Here is a 20,139-nt window from a genome sequence, read left to right as displayed (position 1 = left end):
TGACAGCAGCCCATGAAATGCACCCCTCGGGACACGCAAGAAACCTCAAACGGCCGAGGGTTATGTAAGGAGAGATCACCCGACCGAATGGGTGGGAGGGGAGAAGCTATTGGTACCAAGATCGGGATTCATTTGTTCGAGTGGGGGGAATGGTTTATCTCATTCTCATAGTAACCCTCTGTTTTTAAAACTAGGCTACACTTTGAAAACAAAGATCTCATAAGGCACATTGGATTATACACTACAGGAGCGATCTCCTAAGCAAATTTGCAAATTATTGGTAATTTTTAAAAGGAACATTCTTTCCAAGTCTAGAGGACACTGTGTACCCTGAAAGGACAATGATAACTGCAACATTGTTGAATCACTTAATTTGTATGTCTCTAAATAAAAGGCTTATTAGAGGTTAGGGCACTTCTAAAATTAACACAGTTCCAACAGCCCACTTTTAGGAAGAATGGCTTTCCAGAGGTTAGGAAACTGGCTGCTTGCTCATAGGATGAATACCTTCTGGTGTCTCACCTCTTGTGTTCTCGAGGGTCAATAGCAAATACAGAAAGGTTCCACGCTCCAGCAAGCATGGATAGAAAATAATAGTCTATATTTTATTTATTCCTGTTTTACAGAGAAGCAAGAAAAAGGCTTGGAGGGAGGCAGAAATCTTGAACCTTGCATTCAAATCAGTCTATCCATAACCCTACAGATAATGCTAAAACACTCTACGTAGACATTCAGGAAACCAGATGTTAACTTCTAGCCATTACACATTTATTGTTGATCAAATGCAATCAAGTTAACATATATACAATTTCTGTGCAATGGGAAATGATTTTCCAGGCTGTGGCAGGGCAGGAGCCAACACACTGTTATTGAATTAGGCTCATTTGCCTCTAGTAAAGGTTTCCACTGCATTCTGAAGCTTTCAGCAGAGATTGATATTGCTAATAACCGCAACTCTCATCAATTCCAGTACTTATAATTTTCTTCAGCTAGGTCAGGAGCACCTTTGCAGCCAATGTTATCAAGGATTCTGTATAGCAACTTTCCTCTGTCTAATGAGGCTGTTAGAAAATGTCAAAACTTATTCACAACTTTGAGATCTGCCCTAGTATTATGATTCTAAAAAGCTTTTATTACTGGATTATAGAAAATATTTTGTAATGGGCCAATGATTGCATGTGCAGTCTAGGTTATGCGTACTCAAGGGATAAAATGCGAGTTCTTCTCAAACTGCTTTTCTTCTCTTTATGTACCTATGTATTTTCCCTAGTGCAGCCAATAGTAGCTGGAGTCCGTGGGGAAATAGCATCTGGGAAAAGCTTCCCCCACTCCTGAGCCACTGGCTCAGGGGGTCATGCAGCTGGATTTAAATCAAAGCTGAAGTGCTGGATAATTTGATCAGTGTTCTCCCACCTATCATGTAGCTTGTTCTTCAGCAATACATAGAATAATGTCTCTGCACTAGAAAATTAGAATGCTTCCAAAGATTGAAGTTTAATCAATGGCACTGAACTTAAGCATCAAATTGGAAGTAAACGTACATAAGCATGACACACATGTAACACAGACTAGGAAGAGAAAGGTATGAGTTTGTTTTCAATTTTAGGAACAAGCAATCAAATCATGAACATTTGTTTGCCCTTGACTTCTGCTTAATATCTTTATTACCCTCTTTTGTTCTCCATTTCATATTTTCTTGTCCCTAAACTTTTTAAACATATGAATACAGGATGGCAGGTGTCAAGGATAATGAGTAGAGCTGAAGGGCCTCAAAATCTAAACAACACTGGACGTGAAATGTCTCATTCTCTGTTTCTCTTTGAAAGGAACTGTGTGAACAGTGGGTTGTTTTATTATTTATTAATGACATGTGTAAATAATACATATACTGTATGCAATAAAAATAAAATTTAATATTTCTATTTTAGTGGGATGGGCAGGAAAAGGGCAGGTCAGGTTAAAGCTACTATCAACATACTTTCCAACAGGGCTAAAAAGTATTAAGCGCCATCAACATTTTTTTAGGCAGCAACTCCACCCAAAGCTGATTAAAAGCAAAAAAAGCGCATTCTGAGATTCTGTTATCAATTTCTAAGCAACTGGGCAACCAGATACCTGGAATTATTCCAATCCAGCATTCCATGGAATTTTTTTGTAGACAAGATCCAAGGTAATAAATGGAAAATCTACAATTTTGTTCATAGGGGTTGCATTTGAGAAGAGCTCAAAAAACATGTGGAATCAATTCAAACTTAACACAAAATCATTTTGTCCTGCTACAAGGAAGAGTCACGGTGAACTTTAGGCTCACCAAGTTTTCGTTCTCTTTTTGCATGCAGCTGGATGGGGAGAATAGAAACATCTGCCTTCTTTTTTTAAAACTAACCAGTTTTCTACCATATCGAAAGCCAGAGAATTGTTATTTGTTTAAACTATAGTTAGTAAGAACAAGACTAAATCTGCTCCTATGGCTTGATTCTGGCTTATTCTAATCATAGTTTAAACAAACCACATTTCTCCCAGTTATCAACAGGAAACGGGGGTTAGTTGAAAAACAGAAGTGAGCGCTTCTGATCTCCTTTGCACACATGAAAGGAGAATGGAGGTGGAACACATAGGCCAGATTGCTTACTGGAAACCACAGCTGCTCATTCTGGCTAAACCGAGCCCAAGTTTCAGTATAAGATAATCATGGAATAAATGAGAAGGACACTTTAAAGATGAGGGCAGTACTTCGGAATAAGACAGTATAGAAAGGGAGACAATAATTTAAGGCTTCTGCACTCACATTGCAAAAATCAAGTTACTAAAATAGCCCCATTATTGTCTACTTGTGTACACAATTATGCTGAGTCAGAATTATGAGTACTTAATTAGAGGAGGAACCCACATAGGTAGACATCTGAGTAGACAATATTCTTCAGTGTTTCAGATCTATCTCAGTTTAACTGAAAAAGAGGTCACTTAGTTAAAATGTACCTATTTTTTCTTTGAAAGGCCTCAGACGTGATTCAGATCACCAAAATATGTTGCATGTTGGCCAGCGATCACTTTGTTCAAAACAAGATGGAAGACTATTATGGAAAGCCCATAGAAGGCATGTGGTCCAGGTAGTTATTACCACTGGTAATCTGCATTTGTTATCACTTTTTAACATTTAAATTGCTGCATGAGAATTAGTGGAAGAGCATTTGCCATGTTTTGAAATGGAGACAATTCAATTAGACCCCCACCCCCAGACCATGGGCATTTACTTGGAAGAAACTTCCATCCATTGATTTCAGTGGATGCATTAACAGATGCTTATGAGTGATCCCCTTTTCACATGTCACCTTGCCAAACCTTGACGGGTATTTTATTTATAGCTTTTATAGACTGTCCATCTACTGGCGTCTGGGGATGGGTTACAACGCTGATGGGGAGTGCATCAGTGCAGTAAGATGGCCCTTTTTTAGATGCATAATTGTGTAGTACCAGACCATGTGAGGAACACTGACATAAATTGTATGGAAAAGTTGATCACATGGATTGAGACCTGTCTCCTCCAACCTGGTACCCTACAGCAGTTTTGGACTATAGCTCCAATCAACCCCAAGCACTGGTCATGTTGGCTGAGGCTGATGGACACCAGGTTGGAGTAAGGCGACTCAAATGACCAAACATGTATATTTTGTGCATTTTGCAGAAATCTGGTGCATCTCTTACCGGTGAAGGGGAGGAGAAAAAGATGTACATAAGTCACAAGTAATATGCATCGTACCGCATAACAGGAATGTTTAAGCTGGGGGTCTACAAAGAAGATGAAGTTATGTAAGCAGCTCAACATATCAGGATACCCCTAAAGTGTGCATTGAGTAGGCATGTCACCTTTAAAAAAGGCCTTATGTGCAGATTCTGCTAATTCAGCAATACTACAGATGTTTCTGGAATGCACTGTATCATTTTGGAAGACCACAAGATTGAAATTGCTTGTTTGCACGGGCAGAGGGCACCTTTTAAAAGCAAGTATCAAAAGAGGCACACATTTCCCACTATCTACCAGCAGAACCCATCATCCTACAGTCCTTTTACTGTTTCCAGGTCACCTTCTTAGAAGAGATCTCTCGTTTGGCTCCTCCCACTTCTGCTTAGTCAATTCCTTTGAGTTGTCCTTGACGAGAAGAAACTCTGCCCCTAGTGGTGAAAACCCCCATCCCAACAAGCACCAACTGGCTGCCTCACTTTCCTCCCACCCTCCCCATCTCCAACAAAAACAGATGGCTTTAGCAGCATGTGCAGTTGTGGAATCCAGTCTACGCACTCTGGAGTAGAGAGGTTTCTAGCTAATATAGCTGCCAACCATCTCAGTATCAGACTGCCAGTTTTGCAGGGGGAAAAACCTATACAAAACAGCAATACTTTTTCCACCAAGACTTGGAGAGGTTTTTCATTTTGTCTGGAGTCCTGCTCTTTGATTTCTTGGGCTGTTGCTGGGTATCCGAGTACTGAATGCCAGCAACAATGGCTGCGTCAAAGACTTCTTTGAGGTTTTTCTGAGTCAAAGCGGAGCACTCAATGTAAGAGGCAGCCTTTATTTCCTCAGCACAGAGCCTCGCGGCCTCCTCTGCTACCGGCTTTTCTTTGCATTTGTCTAGCTCAATGAGGACTTTGACATCCTCCCGCAGGTCCGACTGTGTCCCGACAAGAATAATGGGTGCTTTGGGGCAGTGGCATCGGATTTCAGGAACCCACTTCTCGCTCACATTCTGGAAGGAGGAAGGGCTCACGACACTGAAGCACAGCAAAAAGATATCTGTGTTGGTGTAGCACAGGGGCCGGAGCTTGTCAAATTCATCCTGCACAAAAGCAAAAGCAACATGAATGTCAAGAGACAGTCGCTTCGGCAACAAGGATGCATTCAATGCTCCAAGAGGCAAATTGTGGGAACGAAGTTCAAAAATATATTAAGAAACTATTGTGTTTACTCAGGTATTCCTCCTTTTCTCGAAGGGATGGATTACAAATCAGTGCTCACAAATCTACCTGGGATAATTCTTAAAATATAGCAAGTAGACACATGTTGTTATTCCTGCAAAGCAGCCTCCCCCACACTGCTGCTCTCTGGATGTGTTCACTGCAACTCTCATTATTACTGCCCAGCCAGCACTGGCCCAGCTGGCCAAGTTATGATGATCAGAGTTGTAGCCAGCACACCTGGAGGGCACCGGGATGGGGAAGGCTGCTCCACTGTACAACTGTAGCAGATTTATAGAGCACAACCACATTTTAAGGAGGATGCTGGGAAGCAGCCCCTGTGGGATGCCAGAAAGCAACAAGGAGCAACATCCTTGAATGCTGCCCTATGTCAAAAAATGTAAACATCTATTCCTTCCACACTGAAAGCCAGCAAACTGGAAGCACGTTTGAGGCCAGCACTTGGCTCTGTGACAGGAAAGCTTTCCACAGCTGAAGGGTTTCTTGACATGGGACATCGTTCAGTCATGTAGCCCATCTCCTGCATTAGGAAGTGAAACAGTCCCAGATAGAGATCTGAAGACTTAGGAAACACCCCAAATTCTCTCCCGTTTTCCCCCAAAAGACTTCTTAAAAATGGAGAAAAGCATTTTCCTAAAAAACATTCTGATTCCCACCTGCCCACAATTTCTCAGTTTTTTTCTGTAGCCCTTCACATTCCTGGTCCCAAAAGGTCCATCCCATATGATTCTGCTCAAGAAGTGATTATGTAATAAAAACAGAATGTGCAGGTGTGGCTTCTGCTGACAAAGACAAATAAGAAATGGAACCAGCACAAGGGAAAGCAGCTTAATATTTTCATCGTAGAAAAGCTCCTTCCTCAGAGATTACTGTTGAGTTTGGTTCCATTTAGTATTTTCTTGAGCAACCCTGGGAGGGAAGTGGTAACATTCTGCTGGTACTTTCAGATGGCATGACTCTAGGATGCATAAGCAAGACTGGAAGTTAGGTGAGGTGAATCAGATGGACTATGCAGATGGAAGTGACACACAGGTGAGGAAAAGGAATACTAAAACCCTCAGCAAAAGGCAAAAAAGAAGGAAGAACTTTACCACCTGGGTTTCAATAGCTGGAAAAGACTCATACAGATTTCTCATCTAATCACAGAGTGACAGTAAAGGGTCAGTGAGATGCAGTTGCAAGGAAAGGAAAGGAAAGGAAAGGAAAGGAAAGGAAAGGAAAGGAAAGGAAAGGAAAGGAAAGGAAAAAGGAAAGGAAAGGAAAGGAAAAGAAAAGAAAAGAAAAGAAAAGAAAAGAAAAGAAAAGAAAAGAAAAGAAAAGAAAAGAAAAGAAAAGAAAAGAAAAAGAAAAGGCAATTCTCAGATGTTTGAGGCTGTGCTGAGGCCAAATCAAACATGCTGGCCACAATTCAGAAAAGAGTTAGATGGCCTTAAAATGGAGGTACATCTTCCCCCCAAATAGGGGAAAAAACTTGATAGCAATATGTTCTCAGTACCAGACTGGAAGAAAAGTATTTTTCTTGATGTCTGAAGCACCTCTGCTGCCAGTGATCAGGCCCAGTTGCTTAGTCCCCCGTGGCCAGTAGGAAGCATTGTAATTTTGTTTCTCTGCTTGAGGCCATTTGCTGATGGTCATCTATGTTCAAAAAATCTTTGCTCAACAAAGATTAACTTGGACTGAACTAAATGCAATGATGAAAAATGACAGAGAACTTTTCCTCTCAGCAGAGACTGAGGCAGCTTCGTTTGCTTAACTGAAAATTTTACAGATATACCAGAGAACGTAAGAAAGTAGAAAGAGGGGATCTGATTTCCAGCCCAAATATATCAGTTTATAACTGCAAAATTTTAAAAATGGAATTAGAACAAGCCCAATTCTGAGAGGCGCAACATTGGAGAGCTAAAATCCTCACCACATCCAAAGTAGAGTTGCAAACATGTATGAAAGATATCCCATGTTTTCTAGTCTGGTCCGTTGTGAAATTGGTGGAGTCAGGAATGTCCTAAGTATCATCTTATTTTGCAGCTCTTTTCTAGGGCTCTTGAGGTTGTGTGCGATGTGAAGGGGGCTCCTAAAACCCTTATCCTTGAGAACACAATGTATATTTTGTGTATCTTCAGGTGCTAATTCTAGATTATCAAGGACTGCCTAGTTAATCTCACACCAGTTGGACTAGTGACTTTAAAACTGGGAAGCCAATTTCCAATTGCCAGCATGTAGCTGAGAACTCTTGTTTATCTCAAGGGCTTTTTTGCTCTTTGAGCACCTGTTCTCTGCTTGTGGCAATCTCTGTGGTGCGACTACTTCAGGACAACCTCTCAAGGAGATGACATGGGGCTGAGGATACTGTTCTAGAGCCTAACCCTTTTGATCTCTTTCAGCTCCATGCAGTTCAGGTCAAGCCTTATTTATCTGAGTGGTTTACTGGCCCCAAAGAAGAGAAAAGGTCGTGGATTTGGTTAACTAAGGGATTCAGTTAATCAAGACACATTTGATGACAATTTGAGCAGAAAGCAAAGAAAAAGTCTAGCACAAACCAATCCTAATCATGTAGAAACCATTGGGATTTCATACATCCCGCCTGCTGTTTTGAGTTCATATTTATTGTGGCCACCCATTTTAATGAGCTACGCTTGACACACTTCACATGCCATGCATAAAGAACTAGCTAGAGTCCCACTGCCCCTGTGCTACCTGCCTCCCTCCTCATCCAACTTCCCACCTCACCCTGTCCAGCATCTCCTCCCATAGCACACTGTACAGAGCAATGCTTGCAACATACACCCAGCTGCTCCAAGAAAGGAGAATTGCTAACAGAAACCACAGCATTCGCCACACAGTGCTCTTTAAGATCAGAGAAGTTTCAAGGTGAGGAAAGCAAACAGAGGGAAAGATTATCGCCCTGCGTTCATGCTGGCCTGCTAGACAGACAGGATTTGCCTCGGCTGCAGTGGCATTTTAATTAAAATTCAGCATGTTTCTCGGAGGGTCTTAAATTAACAAGTGCAAACAGCAAGCACAATCTGAAATGCCCCCGCCCCCCAGTGCCCATGCTTTGTTGCCAAATGAGCATATTTTTACTTGGAAAGCTTTTGAAGAGACGTAAGATGTGCAGCTCTTCCAAATGCACTTCAAGGAACTGAATCAAGCCCTTTCCACTCGAATACGTTTCTTTTCAGGGGCACTTGCAATGGGAGGCAGAGGCTGGCAAGGCAAGAGTCAGGAAAGTAGGCTTCATTCAGTCGCTTGTTTCGCAGGCTTAAGCCCTCAGGAAGCGAGGCAAGAGCCAAAGACTCCCATCACTTGGCTCTGTTGGCAAGAGTTTGATCTGAAGCTTGCGGTTCCACACTACAGCTGTGTGTGCCTTCAAGGACTCTACTGCTACAAATATTTGTGCAATTAGGGCTTGTTTGCATGATCTCATTGCCAAAAGTAACAATTGTCACATGGATGACGTCTGATGCTTGGCACTGGAATGAGTCTGCACAAACAAGGAGGAAACTCAGAGGTGAGGCATGTTAGAAGTGGGAAAGAAGACCCCGAGATAAGGGCTCCTTTCTCATCACAAAGGGCTCGTTTCTCATCTCTTATTTGCAGCTGACACACTGCAGGAACAACAGACCAAAGACCATGATGGATTTAGCAATCATGGCTTCAGCAGGCCCTGTGCAAAAGATGGAGAGAGAGGCCACTAGGCTCCACGGCCCATCTGTTGCCTGCCACTCAAATGTTCCCTCTCAGCCTGGGCCAAAGAAGAAGTCTCCACATTTCAGAGGAGGTCACTTTCAGAAAATGAAACTAGGTCACCTAGCATGAGAAGACAGCGCCATTCATGGAGGTGTGACACCCAATGGCCCCCCATGGTCACCTGAGGGGCAACGTGAGATACAGCTGCTGCAAATGAAAGGTCTTTCTCTTCTTTCTCTGCCTCACTAGCCACCTCTTCCTGTGGTAATCACAATCCGCAGCCCACAGAGGAGCAGTTGCAATGCTGATCCTTCTTGTTCCTACACGGTAACTGAGAAACTTCGGCAAACAAAGCCTCACTCAGAAAACAAGGTTCTTGCTCCCAGGGGCTGCTTCCGCATGCACCCAGACACCCTGTGCCACCTTGGGAAACTGCCCAGGAAGCAGCCATGTTGCAAGGGCTCACATCCAAGGTAACAGAAGAAGCCAGTTACATGGAGGAGCACACCTAGGTCCAGAAAAGGAGGATTAATCATTTGCCAAAGTGGGGCCAATTAAAGCTATGGGATGGCTGCAAGGCGCCGAGTGAAGTGGTGAGAGGACTCGGACTGGGCAGCTTCCTCTCATCACCACCACATCTCTTTGCAAAGGGTTAGGACCGCCTAATGGTTTAAGTAGATGGCAACTCGCATTTTTTTCCGGTCACTGCAGAGACACACACACACAGAGTACACAACCCATGTAGGGCACCACTTCCCTAAGTCGTCTTACGGACCTGGCCAGCGGTGTCACAGAGCTGGAGCCTCACCGGTCGGCCATCCACAGACACAACAGCTGAAAAGGAAGGGGAAGGGAGAACCATTATTATCCACAAATGAAGAATTACACCTTTCTTCACATTTCCAATTTGAGCAACTTATTGTGATCTAACCACCTAAGGAGCTCAAAGGCTCTCTTCTCCTTTGACTCCTGGGGCTGCATAAGCCCTTAGGGCCTTTCTCAATACATCACACTCCAAATGCAAAAGTAGCAAATTGCTGAACGATGACGACTCTACCTTCCGTAGTGGTGCAAAAAAAAAAGCAGCTGTCCCAAACATCCAAGCTGGGGTTTCCCCTCTCACCCCCCTCAACTTGCCTGAGGATTGATTTTCTTGTCACGTTTGTGTTTTCAAAGCCCAGCCAGGGCACAAAGGGAACCCACCCACCCTGGCCCTTCCTTGCTTTAAATCACAGAGAAGACAATGCAAATATTTACATGTTTTCCCTAGGGAAGCTCTTCTTCTTTCCTCAATCCTTTCAAATCTGACTAGCGAATTTATCATTCCAGAGAAACTAGCTTGATACAAGTACCACGTGCAATCCCTTACTGTCTATGAGGCCATTGTTAGGGTCTCTCCATTATTTAAGAGCAAAATACATTTCTTTTTGGGGTTTTCTGGGTTTGGTGTCACCGCCCCCCCACAACTGGCCCACAACATTTATTGTTTTCACGAGGATTTGCTGTATCAATTTGCAACATTGCAGGGAAAATCTGTGCCCTTCAGGTATTTACTTCAATTGGCGACATTTAACAGCTACAAAGCAAATCCACTTTGCAGTTAAAGCATGGCAAGAACATGCCCTGGGAAGAAAAAAGAAAGTCTGAAAAACTACAGCAAAGCCGAGCATTCAGTCAGAACTACAGCTCCCTGAACTTAACTCAGGTCCTCCAACTCAAGACTGTCAGCCGCTGCACACTAATCTGGGAGTAATTCCCATTGAACTAAATGGCACAGTGTCAGGTATGCATGCATAGGACTGGGTTACACATCCAAAAGAAACAAAGCCGCTTTAAACTAGATGGAGAGCACCTGAAGTATTTATGTCTCAAAGCCCCAATACCTCATGGCTGATGCAGGGCCACATCACAACAAATGAGGCATCCCTGCATCTCCATGCGTATTTTCTGTGTATATCATTTGAGTATTTTTTGCAATGCTTAAAGGGCATGCCCTTCTTTGAAAGGACCTCCTCAAAACCCCTACAGGAGTAGCAAGTGACTCCCAGTTGCAGGCCTGTGTTCAGCATGTGTTTTCAGACACAGAAGTGTCCTTGAAGTGCTAGAGAAGAGACAAAGTCATCATGGGAACACACGGGCCTATCTTTTGTGTAAATGGGATGAGGCACTGAAAGAGCTCTCTCAAACAGTGGCCCGGGAAGGCTGACCTGTTTAACAGATACTATTCTAAAAACTGGGGAGTTGTGCAGGCTCTATGATTTTCTAGAAAGTCAGTGGAGCTATAAGGAAAATGGAGGAAGAGGCTTACTTTCCTTCCCTTCTGAACCCCTTCTAAAGGGATAAGGATTATTAGATTAGATATCCAAGAGGATTTGCGAGATGATTTGCAAGAGGATAGGAGGGTGTGATATTATTTAATTTCTAGCAAAATAAGGGACAGCACTATCCATAGGCACAGCACATTCTGTATCGCTTCTCCAATCTAGGGATCACACCACAGCCATAAAAAATACCTTGTCCTATGTTAAACAAGGTTAAAATAAACATACGCTGCCAAGAGTAACTCACACCCTACAAAAGGTGCCCCCCAAAATGCTAGCTGGAATTCTGAGGAACCTGGTTGTATTTGTTGCCAAGTTTCCTTCTAGCCTTCAATGTTTAAAACTGCTTGGAAAATATTATAGCAATAAGGGTGAAATAGAGCAGTAAGGGGTGGCAGCACTGCACTGCACAGCACTAGCACACGGCAGCTGTAGTCCACTGAACACACCGGGGCTTCCCAGAAAACATGCAAAGGATGGGGCTGAAACTCTGTTGTTTCAAAGTCCAGGTTCAGAACTGCAAGAGGCGTGTGACCTTACAGAAAACAGCGTGGCTAGCCCCGTATTCGAAACTGTGGCTTGGCACACGGGAGGCCCATCCTGGCCAATCGTGGGTACGCGCCCCTTGGCGGAAAGAGTTCATCTTGATACCGGCGGTGTTCCCTTTCTTTTCGACCAAAAAAGGCTGAGCAAAAATTCCGGCTGGGGTTGCTCTCCATGCAAGATAGAAAGCGGCTGGATTCGACGCGTCTAAGTCGCCCAGCCTTTGAGCCTCCGATTTACGAAGCCCCTCCCCGCAGCAGACGGAGGCCCATTCATAATTCCAGCGTCGTCAGCTTCCCCATCCGTGGCAGCTCCTCTCCAGCAGCATCCCACCCCGACGCCGCCCCGCTTTCTTTTAAAACGAAGCGAGACCCAGGCAACGGCGTGCTCCCTACCGAACTTCGTTTCCAAGAGAACCGCCTCTTTTCGAGTTGGAAGATTTCAAAGCCATCCAGGAGGCCCGTGAAGGGAGAGGGGCGTGTGCGGCGGGGTCTGCTTCTTACAAGAGACGCACGCACCCAAGCCGGAGCCACGATCCGACGCCCCGCAGAGAAGTTGGACTACAGCTTCCAGCATCCGCAGCATGTGCGCTGGTTGCGACTGATGGCGGGTGTAGTCCACCTGCCTCTGGGGGGCGCCGGGTTGGGAGGGGGCCATCGCAAGGTCGAGGAACCGCCCTCCTTGCCGATCCCTTACCTGAGAAATTGTCGAAGGCGGTGGGGATATACTCCGTGGGGTACCCGTTGGTGGTGTAGCTCACTACCAAGCTGGTCTTGCCAACCGCGCCGTCGCCCACCAGCACGCACTTGATACTGCGCCGGGGTTCGGCTCCAGCTCCGCCGGCGCCGCCGGCGCCAGCACGACAGCGGCTGCCCAAGGCGGCTCCTAGTGCCGCTGCTCTGCTGCTGCGGACCCGGCGCGGCGGCACCGGCGGCACTTCGCAGCCGCCCGGCAACGGCTTGCTGATATAGCCGGCTTCGCCTTCTTGCTGCTGCGGCGGCATCCGCCTGGCTCCACTGCGGGAAAGCCCAGAGGACAACGTGGTACGCGGAGATAGAGCCACTGGCGGCGGCGGCGGGCGGCGGCGGGAGCGCAGGGAAGCAAGTGGAGAGCGGGAGCGGAGCGGATAAGAGAGCGATCTTTCCAGACGGAAGCGCCAAGTTCCCTGCTTCCCGATCCCGCGCAGGAGCGGCACTCCCGATCTTCTCGCTGCGTCTCCGCTTTTGCAGCCGGCCCCGAGGCGAAAGGATCCCCAAGCCAGAGACGTGCTCCCCTGCCTTGCTTCTACGGCGCTCTCCGCCGCACAATGTGCAGACTGCTACAGCCGACCGGGCGGTCTGCTGCTGCCAGATGACATAATACAGAAAAAGACGGAGCGAGCCGTGGAGGGCGGAGCGGATGGGCGTGGGAGGAGCCCGGCGCGGAGGAGCCTGCCGGCAGGTGGCGCTCGCATCCGGCTCCGATCTGCCCAAAGCTCGCTCGCTCGCTCGCTGGCTGCACGCAGCAGCAGGCGCCACAATCTCTAGACTGACGGCATGGAGTGCTTGACTGCGTTTGGGGGCGCTTTCCCATTGGCCAGTCTGCTTCCTTTTCAAATGCTGACGGCATGTAGAATCACGTCTATTGGCTGGACAGTTTCACGAGGCTACCTTTCCCGCGCCGCCCGAGGAGGCTGCTCGTGATCCTTAGGTCCCTCCCTCGTATCGGTGCGTTACCCAAGTCCGTACGGCTTCCTACGTGTCCTAAAACTTTGATGTCTTTCTTTACCCGCACCTCCCAGCTCTTTCCAGCTGTCCCCTGCTTGGAGGACCCTTCTTTTCTCCCCCGCCTCTTCTAGAGCTCTTCTAGTGCCGCCGGATAGATCCATCCTGCCGACAATCAGTCCATCCTCCAAACACAAGGGTCGTGTGGTACGTGAGCCACAGGCCTTTCTGTGTCTTTAGAAGATTCCAGGCGCAGTCTTTCCACTGACATCAGTGGAAAGGCCTTTTAAAGCTGGATTGACTTGTGGGGCACAGGGAGGGAAAGGTTACCTTTTCGTGAAGCAACTGATTCCCTTAAAACCTCCCCCCAGGCATGACAGCTGTGCTGAAGAAAACAAAGCAGAAACCTTCCCGTTGGTCACAGAGGGCATTTGGAGTTCTGGGAGTCAATCCCCAGCTGGCTTAGAGCTCCACGACCCAAACCTGAAAGGCTTAACGCGTGTATTAGAACATTTGATGGAGTCCATGGAAGCTTGCATCATAATGGACGAGATAGTCTTCTACGAAGAAGACCCCTTGTTGTTTTGGGCGATTGATTACTAAAGATCATAAATACCTTTCCCGCTGCAGTGATTGATCAGGTAGCTTAGGTGCTACTGAGCTGAGAAATTCTACAATAAAAGGACAGAATAAAGGGGTGGGGAATGACTGTCATCACAGTAATAAGTAACTGGCAACTCTCCATGTCCTGGAGACTCCCCCCCCCCTTGTATGTATGCACACATGCACAGAGTATGCCTAAATAAACCTGCTTCTCTCCGGCCATTCCTGCCTGTTGCCGTCCTTTCCCTCCCTTTCCCCTGAAGGCTTAGCTGCAAAGCTGCCTAATCTTATCAAAGCTCAGCCTGTTCCACAGAGGGAGACCAACTTTCTTAGTCCATTTATCAGTATGAAGTAGTGAGCTTTTGTGCTATGAATGCCATTGTTCAGAGTTAAGAAAACAAGACAACCGTGGTTTTATTCCTTCATGTACTTTGGCTTTATGTTTAAGAGACATAGACTTACTACAGAATGTGAATGGGGTCACCTAAAATACTCAAGTTTTCAGAAAGTAGGAGATAACATTATGGGTGAGTTCTAAGCAGAAGAGGCTACTTTGCACATGCAGTCTAAAAGTTCATGAAAACAGATGGGATCAAATGCAAATGCCTGTGTGCTAGGATTCCTATAATAATTGTTAACCAATCGCCTGATCCAGTATTTCCACCCTATGCGGCAACTGTTCCCGTGGCTTGTGTTTGCAACATGTAAATATCCTTCAAACTTTACCAATAAAACTTCTGAATTACTCTTATGACACTGCATTTTGTTTGTCTTTTGAGAAAGCCAAGGCAACTTACATAGGTCCATTTTAACCTCACAACAGCGACAGCAACCTTGTGAGGGAGGTTGCGCTGAGAGTGAGCAACTGACCCAAAGTCACCCAATGGCTTCATGGCAGAATGAGGACAGAAAACTGACCTCCTAGTCCCCAGTCTGACTTTCTAACTACCATGTCCCATATTAAAATCCCTAAGAGGTTCACAGTAAAATACAAGGTAACGATAAGAACAAGAAAAATACATAATTTAAAGTGCTAAAAACATACAGCACATTAAAAGCAGGACAGAAGCATATACTCTGGCTTCAATTTAAAAAGTATACATGTTTGACTTGTTCATGCCTTTTCAAATTTGGAATATGAGCATGCATCCATCCCTCTGCGGTTGTGCTGAATTGTAATATGCTCGCCTTTTGTTGATCAGGTTGATCAAGTTTCTTGTTTGGTGCAAAAGAACAAGAAGGAATCCTAGTTAAACAACATGTACTATGATGGCAAATCATTGGCAACAAGATGTTCTGTTACTCCTTGAGGCCTAATTGTAAGTACATGCTGTAGCATTGACTTGTGAAGATTCCTGAATATCTGAGCTTCTGGTTAAGCTATCTGGATGAAAGATATGAAAACAGCGACTTGAACAGCGTCCAATAAACCTCTTAAGGCACAATCCAATGCTTCCCACGTCAAATGCAGATGAGCCTTGGGGGTGGCAAGAGCGCTGTGCCATGCCTCATTCTGTGTATTTTATATAGGCTACTTTTGGCCATCTGGATTAACAGTGGAGGGGAATGGAAGCAGACTGGGGCACCAGAGGGAATCAGTGTAGGAATCAGCCCCAGCTTCATCCCCTACCCACCCCTCCGCATGCCCCTTTGCTCCCCGCTGAAGCCCACTTCTTTCCATGCCAACTGCAGGAGGGGGGCTCCCTAGCACAGTTCTGGGATCTCGGGGCCTCGGAGCTAGAACTCCAAATACATGATGTCCCCCTAGACCATGTTGGGAGGACTTACCATTGCACCGTTAATTAGTTTGGGGTTTTCTTCTTGAATGGTGATTTGTTCTGAAATGAAGCAGATTTTCAAAGATACATGGGATATGTGCTATTGAAATAAAGAGTGAAAATTCTGACAGGTAATGCTGAAGGTAGCTCTCCAGATCCTGGCCACAGGTTAGAACTTGTATTTTATTTCAGTCCTGGGCTCAGCTGTGAACCACAACTACCCATTGATTTCAGTGGGATTTACAACCATGAAATTAGGATTACAAAATCAAAGTCAAGGCCAGATCCAACAGAACTTCCTTAGTTCTCCTGGAAATTAGTAGCATCTGTTAGAACTCCTGGTCAGTGAGTTGCATGGATCTGTTCCACATTCCAGTTTCCAAGATTACCTTGAGAGGCGTTTTGCACCTGTTGGCCTTCATGGACATATTTATCACTCTTTGCAACTTAGACTGTGCAGAGACAGCACAGTATAAATGACTGAATAGAGAAGTTATATTAGGATCTTTCGTATCCCCATATGGGGATACATTCATATGATTGGCACCAAATTATAAAGACACTTCTTACTCCAAATTCCAATTCTATCAAATTATGATCTTTGCAGTTGCTGAAAATTCAAACAAAAATCAGTATTGCCTAGCACAACTGGCATGCTTCTGCTGACGTTTTTACATTCATGGTGAAGTCAAGGTTTTCTGCAGTTTCTAGAACTTACAGACCATGGACAGATGAAAACGTAGGTAGCTTTGCATATTTGTGAATGTGTGTCTCCTGTTTATCTTTTGAATTCTAGCACTGTTGTGCTCTAAGGGAACTCATGAATGATATGCCACACCATGTTTGATTTGAGAGTTGGCCCAACAAAAATCACTGTTTCTCTTTGCTGGGTCTGTGCAAATTTGGTCAAGTATTGCTGTTTGAACAATAAGTATACCAGATTATTTTTGATGCTATAGAAACATAGATCTAGAGTACATATTTTGAGCTTTCCAATATTATTCATTTTTTTAAAACTTTATGATCCTTCACGGTCTTTCCTTAATTAGCTCATGCTTTGCTACTGTTACAGGGAAACAGAACCAATCTTTTGTGACATCTCTTTACTTGCTTTAAATACACAATTGTGTTTTAAATATTTTGTGGAAGCAGACCATTAGCTCTATTTTCTTGTATATTAGTATTCTCTTAGTTATTTATTTATCATAAGGTACTACTTCAAATATGTATTTGATTTATCAAGAATTTTGCTTGAAGGTTTGATATTTTCATGTGCCAGTTCTTCTGATATTCCCAGATGGAAACAATCTGGCCAGGCAGTTTTAATGTGTTAAGAAGTTGCAGCATAGCTTCTAGTGCAGTAGTTTTCATTTCTTTGCATATATTTATATTAGCCCTCCTTTGGTTCTTGACATTGTTCAGTATTCTTTGCTAAAAATTTAGACAAACCCTTCAGTCAGTATATTCACATTCAAAGCATAAGTTGCATTACAGCTAGAATGCATGACACCCCCTCTGGCCCATTACCAAATGTTCTGTGGAAAGGCTTCACTTTATCTTATTCACATATGTTAGTTAAACATTATTCCTAGAGTAATTTTATCTTGACATGAAATAGCCCATTGTAACTTCCACGTTTATCCTTGTCATTCATATGAGAAAATATGAACTTGATACTGTAATGATGATGTGAAAATGGACTTTAAGTCTCTACAGTAAGATATCTGTATTAGTTGACATCTTGGCTTCCATCTCAGCAGGATTCTGGTAACAACCCTTTCAGGCTGTTTCGATAATACAGAGTAAGGAAGTGTGCTTCTAAAATTATCCTTGAGGTACACTTTTACCCAGAATTCAGATTTGTTTTCTTTTGGTGCTAGTCATTGCTTCATGTCTCATGGCTGAAAAGAAAAATGAGGAACATTTCTTCACAGACATAGTTTTTGTCCAGTTGACCTTCTGGATAGGCAATGCCTGACCATAAACAAATTCTACCCACAATTATTCCTCTTGCATTTTATATAGAAAAGTGTTCTATAGTAAATAGCCAAGCTCTGGAAGCAAGGAAGTGGGCCTGGAAAAGACTGACTTGTGGGGGAGAGGAGGAAGTTCATATAATTCTTTGGTGAAATTCAAATGTAAATTGTTTTTATCACAAAAGATCTGTCAAAGATGCTCAACAGGAAATGTCAAGTTCATGTATACTGAATTACCACACCCAAATATAAGTAGATACAGGTGATATGTCAATGTGGTCATCTAACTATTTGGTGAAATAGCATTTATAAGACCGTAACCACCCATGTTCAGGATGCGAGTGACATAGGAAGAGACTCAACCCTCAGTAAGCCAGATTGGACTCCAGGATGGGCTGGATCAGGCCAGTAGGCCAAAGGCTGGACTCCCTTGATATAAATAATATGAAGAACACATTTAAAATATTAAAAAATAGAACTATTTTAACATGTCACCCAAAAAAGAAAAGCCAATGAGCCAGGCTCACTTTCTTCAGGTGAGAGAGTATCCACAGGCCACATGCTACCACAAAAAAGGCTCTGTCCCACCTGTCCACCAATCTAGGCTCTCTTGGTGATGGAACACACGGAAGGATGTCAGAAGATCTTCAGCTCCTCCTCATGTGGGAGGGGACAAGTTTTCAGATAAAACTGGCACTCAGCTGCTTAAGGCTTTATAAATAAGCACTAGAACTTTGAATTGTACTTGGAAACAAACGGGCAGCTGGGGCAGTTATGCAAGGCTGGTTAATATGGTCAACAAAGTGTGCACCTGAAAGCCGATTCCTTCCCTTCCTTTCCAGAACCAGTTCATCTTTCTGACCTCCATGGCATACTTTCCCCTGAGCACCCTATAGGGCTGGCTGAGAGTTTCATTTGGTTTGGTGCTTAAAAAAAAAAAAAAAAAGAACTCTCCAAAATTTACTTATGTCTTCATAAATGGCTCAGAAAAGACTTGAGAGTAAACAAATGTGAGAAAAATAAAAATGGCACACACATCCATCCAGACCCAGGACTCTGAGTACTTAGCTTAGGTCTTAAAAGTCTGTCTTTGAATCCCTACATATGCAGCCATGTTCCTGGTGCTGAATTACGACTGCCTCCTCTTTTTTCTAACAGGATCCTTATATTTTAACTGTTACAAGGCAGCAGGTTCAACACAGAATCATAGAGTATTAGAGTTGGAAGGGACCAGTAAGGCCAATGGATTCAACTATGTTCAATGCAGGCCTGCAAGATTCCTGCCCCCCCCCCCCCCGCCCTGCCGCCCCCATACTGGGAATCTCTGTATCTATGGAATTTGCTCTTGCAAGTGGGTAAGGATTTCCTTTTGGCTCATTTTGGGTGAGAATTTGCCAGCATTCACAAATTTTCAGATCTATGGAACAGAAAAACCTTGAGATCTAAATGAGGGAGAAAGCAAGATGCATAGATCTATTAATACCCTGCCTTCTGATCTTAATATGGTTCTTCTGCCTGACCTTGGATATGTATTTGATGCTGGGTTGCCCAAATGACTATTTCAGCCACCATCCTATAAGCCCCCTGCCTCTGTCCTCATTCATCCACCCATCTAATTGTGTAGCATAATTAATTTGCCCTCCCGTTGCAAAAAGCCTCTGTAAGGGGTTCAGGCAGAAACACCCAGCGAGGTGGAATGGACGGTGACAAGAGAGCAGCTGTCTGGCGATCCCAAAGAATCCTGATAGCATCTGTCACAGACAGAAGAAACTTCACAAGTCTGATATGGACTATTTCCAAACCGAGCACCCTCCAAATGTGTTGGACCACATCCCCACATCATCCTTAGCCAGCATGGTGGAAGATGAGCGCTGTATTCCAATGAATTTGAAGGGCACTGGGTTGAGGAAGGCTGGTATAAGCACAGTGTTGGCTTATTGAACTCAGTTTATTGAACAGGTATGAGCTGTTTCAGGTGTGACAGGAAGGTGTTCTAGTACTTACTGCGGTGGTGCTTGTGCATTTTCTTACCATGGTCAGGATCCATTTCGGACAATACAGGAGTGTGAGGAACTGGAAACAGGAATCAACCACACATCTCATTCCTTGCCTCTGCACTTTTCATCATGTCAGAATGTCTCTAGGAAGTCCATGCAGGAAGTGACAACCACCCTCCTTATGACATCCAGCTATGGTGGCAGGTATGTTATTCTCTACCTGCCCACCGGTGTATCTAGAATCCTCCACTTAGGATACAGCTGTGTTTTTAAGAAATCCTCTCCCTCTCTCTGAATCAACCTTTCAACCTAAATTATATTTATTTACAAGATTTGTATTACTGATCTTCATCCAACAGAATACAGCAGTAGTGAGCTAGAATACAGTGGTACCTTGGCTCAGGTACTTGATCCGTTTCAGGACTCTGGTCATGACCCAAACTGGTCGTGAGCCAAGTTAAATTTCCCCATAAGGTTCAATGTAAATAAGGTTAATCCGTTCTGTAACTATTTTTTTAAATTAGAAAAATGTGGAGCAAAGTGACAAAGGACAACAA

The 20,139-nt window shown here is 44.3% G+C and overlaps 1 protein-coding gene across 1 annotated transcript; it reads right to left on the bottom strand.

Moving 5' to 3' along the window:
• Positions 1–1,843: 1,843 nt before the first annotated feature.
• Positions 1,844–12,787, bottom strand: RHOU (ras homolog family member U). The gene is made up of 3 exons (XM_044420506.1): positions 12,222–12,787; positions 9,437–9,495; positions 1,844–4,835 (listed from the first exon to the last, which is right to left on the bottom strand). Exons 1-3 carry the CDS (start codon positions 12,526–12,528, stop codon positions 4,380–4,382), a joined length of 822 nt encoding a protein of 273 aa, XP_044276441.1. The 5' UTR covers positions 12,529–12,787; the 3' UTR covers positions 1,844–4,379.
• Positions 12,788–20,139: the final 7,352 nt, after the last annotated feature.

Source organism: Varanus komodoensis, unplaced genomic scaffold (genome assembly GCF_004798865.1).
Source record: "Varanus komodoensis strain SLA01 unplaced genomic scaffold, ASM479886v1 scaffold1, whole genome shotgun sequence".
Taxonomy (NCBI): domain Eukaryota; kingdom Metazoa; phylum Chordata; class Lepidosauria; order Squamata; family Varanidae; genus Varanus; species Varanus komodoensis.
The sequence above is the reverse complement of the archived record's forward strand: the minus strand, read 5'-3'. Positions and strand labels throughout refer to the sequence as shown.

Coding starts and splice junctions, on each gene's coding strand:
- RHOU (XM_044420506.1), bottom strand. CDS start 12,528: ATGCCGCCGCAGCAGCAAGAAGGCGAAGCCGGCTATATCAGCAAGCCG. Junction 9,496..12,221: donor CGCCTTCGACAATTTCTCAG/GTAAGGGATCGG, acceptor CTTCCTTTTCAG/CTGTTGTGTCTGTGGATGGC. Junction 4,836..9,436: donor TCTGTGACACCGCTGGCCAG/GTCCGTAAGACG, acceptor GCTTTTGTGCAG/GATGAATTTGACAAGCTCCG.